This window comes from Parasteatoda tepidariorum, chromosome 6 (assembly GCF_982258835.1).
Source record: "Parasteatoda tepidariorum strain Cologne lab strain chromosome 6, Ptep-v5.0, whole genome shotgun sequence".
Taxonomy (NCBI): Eukaryota; Metazoa; Arthropoda; class Arachnida; order Araneae; family Theridiidae; genus Parasteatoda; species Parasteatoda tepidariorum.
In genome coordinates, this window is record NC_141760.1 from 92,743,168 (window position 1) to 92,758,098 (window position 14,931).

General features: G+C 28.0%; 1 protein-coding gene across 1 annotated transcript in view; it reads right to left on the reverse strand.

Annotated features, from left to right (window-relative positions):
- Positions 1 to 8,375: 8,375 nt before the first annotated feature.
- The window catches only part of LOC139425126 (uncharacterized), a 53,564-nt gene continuing 47,008 nt past the window's right edge, over positions 8,376 to 14,931 (reverse strand). Inside the window, exon 2 of the mRNA XM_087166180.1 lies at positions 8,376 to 9,482. Coding sequence (XP_087022306.1) covers positions 9,132 to 9,464 — 333 coding nt within the window. The 5' untranslated portion in view covers positions 9,465 to 9,482 and the 3' untranslated portion in view covers positions 8,376 to 9,131. The remainder of the gene's footprint in view (positions 9,483 to 14,931) is intronic.

A 14,931-nucleotide genomic window follows, 5' to 3' on the forward strand; every position in this document is an offset into this window, starting at 1 on the left:
GAAAAAAGCTGTAGAATTTTACAAATCTAAGCAGCGAAATTTAAATATCTTTTGTTTTTAAAATGTATGAAATATGGTAAGAGTTCAAAAATTTTATTTTGCGCTTTATGTAAACGTTACAGTTGCTCTCAAATTTTAATTAATTTTAAATATTAATAAAAAATCTTACTTATAAATGTGCGCAATTCTTACTAAGAGTGCGAGATTGTAATTGATTGTGTAAAACACTCAAATTAGTAGCGTATCAAGTTAATATTTTTAATAATATTATAAAATAGTAGGGGAAACATGAGAGGTGGGAATTGTTTCAAAAATATTTTTCTAATTTTCTTTAAACATAATAAAATATCCAAGTTAACAGTGCTTGATAGCTTATTATGGTTGTCATATGGTTGTTAATATTCTCATTTTTTATTTTAATTATAAATGATTATTTTTTATTAATGATTTGTCAAGAGAGTGCAAACTGAATCAAAACTTCTTAGTGGAGGGTGTCTTTGATGTTATATTTAGAACAATTAATAAAATTTGTACAGCAATAGTTTAATGTCTAAATTAATCTTAAAGGCAAAAACTGTAAAAAAAAAAAAATCAAATTTTTATTTACTGATGAAAAAAAAAACAAACCCAGAACAGAAAGTGAAAAATGAATTTTGGTTTTATCCGCAAACATAACTAACAAATGACGATTCTATTAGTAAACATTTTGTTTGTTTATTAGTCTTCTTAATATTTTGCAAAGTTTATATTTTTCTTCCATCTCTTTACATCTCTTGTTGCATTGCAATTCTTGCAAAGCAAAAGGCATTGTTGCATCTCTTTTTGATTGAGAGGGATACGTGATTGACACGGGGTGGGGTGAGCCTCCCTTATTAGACATTTAGAAAAAAAATTAAAGGGAAAGCAAGCAATAGACATAACATAGAGCACCGGAGAAATTTGCCCCACACATAATTACAGGAAAGATGGCAAACAGTACAGGAAAAAAAAAGCGTGCAAAAAAATGATTGATGAAAATTATATAAGCGGTTGTCCATAAATTATGTCTCACTCTTTTCAAAATATTTTAGACTACCTCCTTCCCTTTGTCACTATGTTTGTCACTTAAACTCCATGTCACACGCCCCGCTGTATTACATAAACATATGCAAATATTTCAGAAACAAAACATATATTATAGATCATATTTATTTTTAAGCCTTAACTACGTTTTTAATTAGCATTTGCTTGAATAACATTAAAAGTGCATATATATGTACTTATTTTGTTGGAAAAGATTTTTTTGAAAAAAAGGGAATCAAACCATATAAAAATATTTGATCTGCTGTTTTTAAATATTTTTTATTTTAGGTAAATTGTGTGATGTCACGCTTCTTTTTAACCCCGCCTCTCTTGTCACAAATTTTCACAATTTCAAGATCCCCTTCCCTTCACGTAACATAATTTGTGAACAGCCCCTAACACGCAATATACTTTTTGAATTACTCGCAAATGGCTGATAGATAGAAATAACATTGGTATTCTGCTCGATGCCACACTCAGAAAAAAAAGTATGGTCAATATTAGCTGAATATGGTAAGATTTACCATATTTCCGGCTCTACGGGAAAACCAAAAGCTCAGTAATTTTTACCAAAGCGCTTTGGTGATGATTTTGGTGAAATTAACAAAAAAATATGGTTTTATAATTTGAGATAAAATTTGATAAATGAGATAAAATGTAATAATTTTTTAATGATATTTTAGAGCATGGCATAAAAACCATTTACTCGGTTAGTTTTACTTCTCGGTTTTGCATTTTTCACTTTATGTGGGATAGTAAGAACTATAATTTTGAAAACAATAATTTCTGGCAAATAGTTACCTTACGGATGGAATAACTACCAAATGAATGACTTAACTACCATTATTTTGGCTTTTATTGCCTGAATTATATTTTTTAATCTTTTTTTTTTTATCAAAAATGTCATTACCATACAGTATGTTATTTTTACCATAATTTTTTTCTTCGTGCATATTGCCGTCTGACGCTCATCAGCTAAATAAATGTTTAAAAAAAAGAAAAAAGATTGGGCTAGTAAAACCTTCCGTATGGTAAAATCTCCCATGTTTCCCTTAAAGGTACGAAAATAATTTGATTGACTAATTTAAAAAAGAAAATATGAGACGATTTAAAAAATAATTGCGATAGTTGATAAAACTAATATAATTGATCATTTATGAAAAATAATACCTCGGATAATTAGAGATGATAAAAATAGAACAGATCATAAACATTTATGATAAAAACAGAAATGGTTAAAACATCATGATTAAAACTGAAATATTATGATTAAAACAGACATATCCTCTACACATAGATTTTTGTTACATTTACAAGAGCAAATTGTTTTTAAGGAAGTTATTTTATGTTATGTGCTTTACATTTTCCGTGCTAGAAATATTCAAAAAGAATTTTGATATGTTTACTATCACAGTAAAGAAAAACTTTTTTCGAAAAAGTGTAATTTAAAATGATATAACTTTCCTTTACAATGTTTCCAAAAATAATGTCTTTTTTATGGTATTTTAAATAGTCAACACATTTGTTTTATTTACAATTTTGATTCAAGTAATTAATAACAGTGTAATATAAAATTCTAGCAATAACTGGAATAGTGCTATTTAGAATATTTTCTGAAAGATGAACGTACTTAATACATTTTAAAATTTGAAAGTGTCGTAGCCAGGGCTGCAGCTGGGTTTTTTTGCACAAGATAGTTGATACACTATAAAAAGTTTTGGATCAAATTACGGTATAAAGTTTTGGCAATTAGGGTGCATTTTCCGTAATTCTTTTTTACAGTTAAATCCCTTTTTACCGTAAGATACATTTTACAATAAAATCACTTTTTCGGTGAAATATTCGATCATAATTTTTACAATATTTATTTAATTAGAGTGATTCAGTGATTTTACGGTAATTATAATGTAATATTTATTTAATTGAACTGATTTAATGGTAATTATTAATGTAAAAATATACAGTATATCAGATATTTTGTTCCTTAACATGTTCAGACAAAAACGGATTTTACGGTAAAAAGTACAGGCAACCTGAGCACCGGTAATTTTTTATCGTAATTTGATCCGGAATTTTTCTACCGTGTAACCAATTTCTCCGATGAAGAGTTTTTGTCACCTAGTAGTTTTTGTCAACCAAGCAGCCTATTAAAATTGTTAGGTTAACTAATTATTGTTATTGAAGTTTAAATGGGCTCATACTAACCTTCTAAGATTGCTGTCAATCTATAGGATAGTATGGTTTAAGGTACCGATTTTATGGTTTAATATCAAACCATTTTTTTCCTGAGAGTGTACTGCAGCCCTGATTGTAGTAACGATAAATGTACAGAGCGCCGGAAAAAAAACCCACACCATCCTGAATAGCTTTTGATCTAATGATCGGATCTTCGCGTTCTAGGCCTCAAACTTAATGGTTTAAGGGACTATTGCAAACTTCCTCTAAATAAAGATTTTTTTTTTTTCAATGAATTCAGATTTCTCACTATGAATATAGGGGGTTGCCGCAATTTGTAATTTGCCATGTAAAATTACATTCGTCAAAATGATTAACACTTTTCAAAAAATTATGTACTTTACAATTCAAAATTGTTTCAATTGTAATTAAATAGAATAATTAAAAATAATAAATATTTACTAAAATTTATTTTTTTGCATATTTTTGTACAAGCGAATTTTATAGTTGGTATATGGCGAAATACACAAAAAGTAAAATTAATATTAAGGGGCCTATACTTTGAATCGATCTCCTAACAAAACTTTGGAGACCATATTTCCCAGATTGGATATTTTGGGAGTCAGAAGTCCGAATTCATTGAAATAAAAGGCATGTTTATTCAAAGAAAGTAGGTTTTTGTGTCTGATTTCGTAACGTAAAATATCTGCTCTAATTAATTAACATATTTGAAGTCATTCGATTCATTACGAATGCGTTCTTGAGCGTGAAGATCCAATAATTAGATCAAAAGTTATTTAGGGAGGTAATTTTTTTTGAGGCCCTGTGCATTATATAATATTTTGATTCTATATACAAATAAACAACATTAAATGATTGTTTCAAAGAGAGTTGAATGTAAAGTTGCCTTTTATTAATCACGTAGCAAATAATTGGATAGAATGTAAATTGTCATAGCTAAAACTAAATAAATTGCCACAGTTAAGTTTTCAGACAAACTGCATTACTGTTTAAAGATAATCTCTACAGTTTTATTTATTACTAATTCATAATTTATTCTGACTCTATATGGGTTTATTTTAACTTTAACAAATTTATTCAAAGTTAAACGCTACTATTGAGTATTTTTAAAATGTTTGTAATGCTAGAAAATAAATAAAATTTATATTTGTTTGTTTTGCATTTTTTGGAGTTTGAAATGTCTAAAATAGGATTTTAAGGATTTAAGATTAAAAAGCAGGAAGCGGAACGAAGCTAATATGTACAAATTATTTTTCCTTTCAATTCTTTCTGAGTTATTTGACATAATAAGGAAAACTAAATAAATTGTTTTTATTGTTATGAATAAGAAATTTTCTGTGGATGATTTATGAGCGTCATGTCGTACTTCTAACATGAAAACTATTGAAATAAACCTTACTGTTATAGACTTAAAAATGAGTAGAAAGTGCGTAAAAAGGCATAAAATTTTTTTGCTCCTTTAAATCTATAAAATTTGTTTGAAATAATTAACATCACAATGTAAATTGTTTCCATATATTGATTTCGGCATTTTCTTTTTACGTTTTATATTAGCACGCCGTAATTTTAATATAATATAGACTGATATAAAATTTATTTACAGAGAAAAATAAATGGGTAGAAAGTGTGAAGGTAATTTAAATAGTGTAAACTTTTTCGTTTCTTTGAACACTATAAAATGAATCTACACTGAGAAAAAAGTGTGGTCAAAACTACCAGAATATGGTAAAATTTACTATGTTTCTGACTCTAAGGAAGCACCAAACTGATTTTGGTTAAATTAACCATAAAATGTAGTGTTATATTATGTGATAAAATTCAGTAAATGTGGCAAAATGTAATTTTTATAATGATTTCTTAGAGAATGGCATAAAAATCACTTATTTGGTTAAATTCACTTTTTAGTTACGTGTTGCTTACTAAATTTCCAGTAAACCGTTACCAAATAAACGGAAAAAGTATTAATTGGATGGTTTAAATACCATATACTTTGGTTTTATTAACAGAATTAAATTTCTTTTTTACCAGCAATGTCATTGCCTTACAGTATGGTAATTTTGGCAGTTTTTTCTCTCCGTGTAATACAATCAAGATAAACGGATAAATTATTTATATTTTGAAGAATGTAAAATTTTTTGTTCATGACTAATTATTGGCATATTTAATTCCTAACGTGATATCTATTGAAATTAGATTGACTAGAGTATAAATATAAACGGGTAGAAAGTGGGCAAGATGCAATTTACTTTAATGCGAACATTTCCTTTTCAATTCTAAAAAATTATGCAACGTAATAAAAACAACGAAACAAATTGTCTCGTTTACACTAATTTTGAAGGCTTTTTTTTATGACTTATAATTGACACGTGATCTTCTCACATGATCTAAAATTTATTGACTCTTAGAAAGACGTATGGGTAGAAAGTGAGCATACCACATCGAGAAGCGAAGCATAGATAGGAATTAACATAAAACACACGTGGTAAATATAAATGTAGAAAATTGACATAATCATTCTCTATGTTTTGTTTAGATAGCTGCCTTTATATAATTTAACATTTATAACTGGAATTTGGTGCACCATATATGTACGTTTTTAATACAGACTGAGGTATGTACACTGTTAGAAATTTCTCGAAAAAAAAGGTTAAATACTAACAATTTATTTAAGTTGTTATTTTACCTGATTAAGAAAAAAACAGTTAAATAACCATCAATAAGCTGGGCATTTAAACTTTTAACTGTGAGAAAACCGTTTTTTAACTGCTTTTACCTTATACGGTTAAACGACCAGCTTTTTATCGCAACAATTAGGCCCACTTAGTTCCTGAGTGCACATTATATCTGAGAAGGCTAATCAGGTAATCTTATGACAAACGGGGGTTAGAGTCCCTGCGTTGACATCACAATATTTCCTCTATTCTCTTGACCACTTGAAGAGTACCCAATGTCCTGTACTCCCCAATTCGACATCTCGGGTTATTAGAATATGATTCTTTCATTCACACATAGATGGCAGCACCATAAAGCTGCATAATTAAAAAAAGTTTAATATTTCCCATCTCTTATGATATGTAAACTAATTAAATCAGATTCTACGTTCATTTGATATAATGCAAACTAACTCCAATGCCCATTACCTAACGAAAATCCTACCTCCAATGTCCAGTTAAATTTCTTTTTTACTGTTATAAAACCATGTTACTTGTAAATGGTTAAAAAACCGCATAGTTTTGTATTCGCGTTTTTTTTAACCATTCTAGTAACCGTAAATGTAGGAATTTTCCTTACCGTAAACTTTACGGTTAATTGAGCAGACTGCTGCCGGTTACTTGACTGTAATTTTGGTATGAAAATTCTAACAGTGTATTATAGTGCTTGCACAATCTATTAATATATACATAGTAACACAACATGCGTAACATCATTGCATATGCATACGTCCTGGAAATATATATATTAATATTGATGCATATTTATTAACGGTTACATACAGAAACATTTTTTAACGTTAAACATGATGAAAACAAATCCAAAACCTAATGTGGCACACATGTTATACGTTAGTTAAATGTGCTCTGATACTTAGTGAAATTCGAAATGTCACCAAATATCATTTTAAAAGATTATCTCACCGAATATGCCCAGATAAAAAAAATGTCAACTAAGCGAACGAAAAACGAAATGGAAGAAATGAAGAAAATATGATAATAAAAGGCATTACTATTTCTCTTTTATCATTATCATTATTTTAGCACGCATTACTAATTTTCTTTTATCATTATATATATCACTATTTTTCTTTGACTTCGAATTTTTATTAAACATATTTTTCAAACTTTTTTCATTATTTTGTATTAATATTGGTCGAAAAAAGTGAAAAATATTATATTTATCATTTTAATAATTTATGGTTATGAAAAACAGCTTAAAAACACCGGTGTTTTTTTTCTGCGTTAAAAGGTAAAATCTTCCAAACGCAAGCTCATTTTCAAACAATAATTTTTTAAATTTGCACTTATTTGCGGTTATTTAGATCAAAGAGAAACAGTAATTCATCAATGAACTTTCTTTAATTTGCAAAATCAATTATAGATAAATTTTGCCATATGAATGAATAAAAATTTTAAATCACTTTTATTTGAATTTTATATTTTAGCACAAATATAATTCCAATAATCTATCAGATTTTTTTAATAACTATTAAAAAATATCAAAATATATTTTTGCTTCCAATTAGAACGTCAGAAAAAACATATATTAAAGGGACACCGGGGCCCCATCTGCGTCAAAGGGTATTTTCGTTTAATAAGTTGATTAAAATTAAGAAAAAAAAATAATCTGCTCGTATCAGCAGATAAAAAAGCTAACAAAATACTGTTTTTAACTCACTTAAAAAATTTATATAATAGAATTGCATTCAAATATATTTTTATTCTGTTAAATTGCAATATAATGTATAATTAGATTGCAATTTGATATATGTATATATATATATTGGTCGGGAAAGGGTCCTGATTTTGAGAAACGCCATAAAAATTAGTTTTCAGCTCAGGTTTTTGTGTTAAGTCCGTTTTCGTGAAGTTGTTCACATAATTTTACAATTATGTAAAAATAAGGAACTGTTTCTTTTAAAGGAAAAATAGCACAAAGAATATGTTTTTCAAGGAGTTTCAGTTTAAAAATTATGAATAAAAGATATCACTGACTCATTTTTCTTAAGTAAAAGTATCGTGAGTAGTTTATTTTACGTAAATTATTTTGTGAATGGTTCGTTTTAAGTTAAATTTTTTGTGAAGGGTCCGCTTTAACGATAAAAAATATTATTGAGGGTTCGTTTTAACAAAGATTATTGTTAGGGGTCCGTTTTAACGATAATAATTTTTGCGAATGGTTCGTTAAGGAACCTAAACTTCTCCCCTGCTTACGATAGCTATAATTGAAAAAAAGATTTTTTTTGTCATTTTCTGATTATTACTCTCAATGGACTAAAGCATTACCTAAAAGGGAGTTTTTGTCAGAGTTGTGTACGGAAAAGCATGATTTTCGTAAAACCTAGAACTTGCACTGTCTTCTGCTGAGAAAACTCTTTAGCCAGTGAAGCTTAATGGGTTAAGTTTTTAGTAGATATTTCATCTGCAGTTTTGCTCAAGTTGACTAAAAACTTCGAAAAAAAAATATTTTTGACTTGTTGGATTATAAGATAACAATTATTATTATTTTTTTAGTTTTCAAAGCCCAAATAACCATTTAATCTGTAGCTGAGATCAAAACTGAGCAGATATAATTTGAGTTGATTACTAAAATTGCAAAAATGCTTCTGTTCCTAACATATCTTCATTCTGGAGCGAATCTCAGACTGATGCCCTAACACTTTTTCAAATTTGTAAATAATCCGTTAGAAGAAATAAATTATCAACTAACCATTTGAATACTTTAAAAAAAAAAAATTCCACCTAATTTGGCTTGGAAATGAAGAGAATCGGATAAAATTACTGTTCAAAATAGGTGATAGGCGAAATTTATACAAGTGCTCTAATTTCAAAACTGTGACATATGAGTTTTTTGAGTAATTCCAATTTGGTTATTTATTTTTAAAACACGATTTGGAATACATATTAAGTTAGTTCTCAAAGAGTTAAAAGGGTTATTATATTGCATTTAAACAATACTTAATGCCAAACATAACTTAACTAAATCAAACTGAAACGCTACACAACATTCAATATTATTTTCTCATTGTCACCTCACAGAACATAGCTGGTCACTTAAGCGTGACATTAACATGAATAGACAAGCTTTCTCACGACATTGAATTGCACCAAAACATTGATCACGATTGGAATAACTTGATTGGTTGGATAAAAAAACAACTAAGACTTAGTGAAAGACGTGTTGAACTTCGACTTCGAAAAGCTGGATTGCTTTCCGCAATCGCCGAGTTTGAGCTTCTGAGGGCTGAAAGTGAGCAATCTTTCCTCTTCTCCAGGACCTCCTTTGACTGGTGGCTTCAGGGAGGGTATGACAGGAGCTGCCGATACCCTATCCGGATCTTTCTCAGAAGGAGTCATTGGGGGTGGACTGTCCCTAGAAGGTTGTTGAGCCTTTCTCGCACGTTGTTGACGCTGTCGGCTCACTTGATGAGCTGTCAAGTGACTTCCATGGTAAGAAGTGAGTGTCTTGAAAAAGGAGAAGACGCAGCCCATTTTTAAATGCAGAAGAACCTGCAAAACGCAAAAATATCCATTCAATAATACTTTTGCACAGGATGTTCTAGTAGGCGCACAGTAAACAATATATAAACATTTTTAGGAAAATTAGTACAACACTAAAACATTCCCGATCAAATTGCGGTAAAAAGTGTCTGCACTTAGTGCTGGTACTTTTCACCTTAAAATCCATTTTTACCAGAACATGTTATGGAACTAAAAATCTGATATATCGTTCTTTTTACAGTAATAGCTACCATAAAATCTCTGAATCTTTCTAATTAAATAAAAATTACTGTTTACAGTAAAAATTGATTTTATGGTAAAATGGATTTTACAAATGAGTACGAATATATGGAATGGATTTTACAAGTGCCGGTATTTTATACAGTAATTTGATGAGGATTTTTTTAGAGTGTGCACTGAACTCTAATATCGGTATCGTGATCCATAATACCGAACAAATTTGCTGTAACCATAACAAGAGATTCAATTGAACATCGTGCCACTCAAATAGAATGATAGCATAGTATAATTAAGTCTATGAAAAATAATGTACTCCTTCGCACGACATGGAAACGCATGAAGTCAGCTGTAAATTTAAAAATTATTATGGTTTAACAAATTAAAAAATTCTTAAAAGTGATATTCTTTATTTGATGAAATGAGTTTGGGTCCTGGGAGTTTTGGAACATTATTTTACAGGATAATAATGCTGTTAAAGATACCATGTTGTACCCTGAGCATGAACAAAATTGCTGCACCTATAATGAGTTGAGAAGTATTGTAGTGATAACTAACTTTTCAAAATTATTACACGATGATAATAATGTTTAACTTGAGACTTCATTAAGGGTTGGAGAAAATTTGCACAATTAAATAATTATAAGTATCAATTTTGATTATTAATCAAGGCGGAAGGACACAAGAGATAGAGTGGTCAGGATTCGAACCTAGGTTATCTGGGATCAATTGGAATACGGTCCAGGTTCGAATCCCGTCAATGAATGGTCAATTTGTCTACAGTTCATGGCCAAATCAATGATCAAATGCTGACCTAAATTATCTCCAATGGTAGATAAATAATATTTTAGAGCATATTTTCCATCGGGCCGCCATTTTCCATTTCCTGTAACGCAAATTTGTTTCAAAAGTTTCTCCACGATAGCAATCCTGTCCCAATGTTTGATCCATGAGTTCCCTCGTCTTCTGTGACTGGTTCAAAACTACTGAGCTGAGCTACAATTACTTATATGGGTAAAGTATTATGCAAATTCAAAATCAAATGAGGCTGTTTATGATAAATTGAGCTTCTTAAAATTGATTTTTGTATTTATATTTTCTATCATTTCATAGCCATTTTAAAATTTATAGGCCAAGCTTTTAGTTTGAAAATTTAAACGTTAAAAATAAAACTAATTATTCGAAATGAATAATTAAATTTAAATAAAGTATTTGAAAAACGCACTAATTCCATTTAGTAAATAAACGTGACCTGACTTGATAAATGACTTTTTCTTAAAGCACTTAACTCAGAAGTAGACACACCTGTAAGATTAAATTGAGTTTGCTATACTAACTAGAGTAATCTTCCAGATATGACAGCTAACTATATAATCAATGTATCTCTGAAAAGGCATTCGAATTCAAATCGGATTATATCTTCTAGTATACAAATAATCAATATTTAATGTTCACTCAGAATTTCTGAAATTACGACGAAATGTAAAGGAATTGAAAAAGAACATTACTGGTCAATGTTAGACTTATAGATGATTTATAAACATTCTAATATTTAGTTAATTTGTTAAATAACTGTGCTTGAGTATCATTTTAACACGAAACAATCTATGCTAGGCTGAATTCATTAACGCAAATAGAATAGAATGTTTGATACTCTTGTAATAAAGATGTTAAAACTTTATTTAAAATGCAATGTTATTAAAGTTTTGTATATAAGAGAAATGACAAACGATTTTATATTACATCATGCAGTAAAAGAGTATCATTAAAATTCTTGCTATGTTTTTTTAATATCTTGATGGAATTTTTAGTTTTTGTTTTCATCTATTCTATTTTTCTTCTGAAATAATTTTTAAATTATAATTGTGCTGCAATTGCAAAGAAAATTTAAAGAAATATTTAACTTCTAAAATTTAAATTTTATTCACTGCAAGTTTTAGGATGACAAAGAAATGTATTATAATCAATAAGATAACAATGTAAACTAATGTTTATCTATTGGGTCTATCACACGATGAAAATTATTGGCAACGAAATCAGCAAGTCAACCATTTTTAAATTAGTTGAAAGACCGTAAACATATTCCATCAACGACAAAAATGCTATGGTTCAATATTATTATTGTTTCTGAAATGTGAATGAAATTCTGTTTACACAGAAGTTTTTGTAAGCTTTTGTTTTGAGAAAAATAAAATCTCTATAATTGCAAAAAAAAACCTCTCAATTTCAGCTAGTAGAAAATAAAATCGCAAACTTCATTTTCGATTTACTGAAATTGCTTGTTATACATAAGATCGAAAAACAATAAATTATAAAAAGACCTAAAGCTGCAAGAAAGTATAAAAGTTATCAAAGCTAATCATTATTAATTTTAAGAACTGTCTTTATAATTAATTACATCACGAACATGTATTAAGAATAGAACTAAGGCGAACTTGAAATTTTAAATCACAAATCAAATTATAAAGATGCGAAGTATTCATATACAGCTTTCAAGTTCTTAAATAAACAATATCCTTCGCTTTGTACTTGTGACGTCAGCAACTTCATCTTTTGGGATTTTTGGGAGAAATACTTCGTGACGTCATAAATAAGAATTACCAGAAATGGAATTGTTAGACAAATTGGCTCACTACCTAAATATTTTATAAATAAAAGAATGATACGAAATATTAAAAACAAACACTTGATTAAGGAGTTTTGAAGAGATATCTAATTTTCTGTTGGTTATTATAAATTTATGTCTATTTTTGTATAGTTACGGCATTAAATTTCTAGTTAAGTTGGTATATAGTTAGAGTGTAAGAATAATTAGAAAGCAGAAAAATGCACGAGGTAATTACTAAAATTATAACATCTGGATTTATTTTTGATTAATAAATTGAATTCGATACTGCCTTGATTATTTTGAGTTCTTAATACACTGAAGGATTAATAAAATATTTTTGCAACAAAATTTAAAACAAAGTCTCGGATCTTTGAATTTTTTTTAAACTTTTCTAATTTTAAGCGTGATTATAAATTTAATCCAATATCACATATCTTATTCTATTAATTTTATTATTTAGTTTAAAAAATGCGAACCAAGATATATTATTTTACCTAATTATAGAAGAGCATTTTTTTCTTCAGAAAATGCCAGGAGTGCTCTCGTTTAAACATCAAAAATTATAAATTGTGTTAGAGAGAATCTTATGTGCAACGCAAACTACATTTATAATACCCAGACTGTTAAAGTTTAAGAAAATCGTTTGATAATTAAAAAAGTCATTTAGCTCGAGGTTCGCGAATATTAATGCTTTGCGATAACGCAATTGGGTATACTATAGCCTACGTCACAAGTTGTGTTATTCCTACTAAATTTAACCCATGAATGGCATTTTCTGCGAGCCTAACTTCAAGCCACAAATAAACAAACGAAGTGTTTGATCGTTTAAATAGCTGCTCGCCAGATTTTATTGCATTATAAAGAAAAGTAATTGATATTCGATTTTTGATTAATAATTGATTTATGTGGATAGTGGCATAGAATTTAGCATTGCGTCATGGTAAATGTTATTCCTACTAAGTGGAAGTAGTTGTGTTTTTTTTATATTATACCCAATTTAAATTTTGGAAATGATTCCAAAAACATGAGTATTAATGCAAAAGTTTAAATTCATTTTGAGGACGTAGAATTTTTAAAAGTATTTATTTTCATCTGACTTAAAACATAACGCATACTCATTATTTTTGAACGACATTTTTGTATTTGATGATACAATAAGTATTAAATTTAATTGCAGACGATTTCATACAACACTATACGATTTTTTGAAGTCATCTAGTAAAACTTAGGTGGCATTTACTTTCTCTAAAGCATTTAGCACTTATATAATTATTTCTCCCGTGTTATTATTATAAACTCAATGTAAATATTTCATTATAAATTATATTTCTATTTCAATTATAATCTTTATTTTATTTGTGTGCGAAATGATTTATTTTTTTTAACATTATAATCTATAAATGGCAACACATTCTTTCAAATGCAAGCGGTTCTGTCACCTCATTTTAAATTTTGAAAATAAATTTGTTCCACAATTTGCATTAAAATTAACGTTGCAAATATAAGTTATAGCTATTGATTTCATTTAAAGTTCTAATTCTGGTAAAGAAGAATTCTACACTGTCAAGATAAATCACAAACTCTGGTTTAATATTGTCAAATCATCATCTTAATTATGTAAGTAGAATAGTTTTAAAAAAATTTATTTGTTCTCGAGAGCAAAATGTACTGTTTTTAATTTTATTTCTTGTGGAGTTTAAAATTGTTCTTATTTAGAAAATACATATTTTAAATTGTCTTTTTTTTTTTTTTTTTTTTTTTTTTTTTTTTTTTTTTTTACATAACTTAAGTCATAATGATTAATTCAAAGTATAAAAACTTTAAAAAAAATATTATATCTATGATCTTAAAATCTATGATTTTAACAAAATTGCAGTTAATTTTACTTTTTAGATGGAAAAGCAAGGAAAAAGTATAAACATAAAATCTTAAAAGTATTTCGAAAAATTCATTACGTATTATTAGTGTTTTATATTTTAGTATTTTTTGTTGATTACTGCTGGTGATTATATGTTATATTAAACATATATGTTCAAGTAATAACAGAAAATAAAAGTGCAGACGGAATTTTCCTTACTAAGAAATTCATTTCACTTTTATTCAAAATTTAATTATAACTGAAGTTTTTTAAAACTTTTATAAAGATATATAAATTTTTAAATGAAAATCTGCTGGAATTAAAAAAAAGTATTTAAAAAAAATTCTGTTGCTTTATATTAATGTATCATATTTGACTGATGCATTAAAAGTTATGTGTTATATTATTAGGACGTTTTTCGATAATAAGGGGGATTTTCGAAGCTCTTTCGCAAAAGGAAAATAAACAAGATATAATTTAACCCTTTAATGGTCGCATAATTTTGATGAAATCAGTCATAAAAATTTTTATTTTTTATTTAAGAAAAGTAACAATATCTACATTCAGTTTTACTTTTTGGGTTAATTTTTAACTTACAAGTTTGATGGGTGCTGATATCTAGTTTAAAATAAACTAACACTCCAAACACGTGACAAATAGTCTGACACTATCATCTGGTGTATAGATAAAGAAATAAAGCATGATATCGGTCATAAGAAATAGTTTTCTTTAATAGTTGGAACACTCCAGCTCGG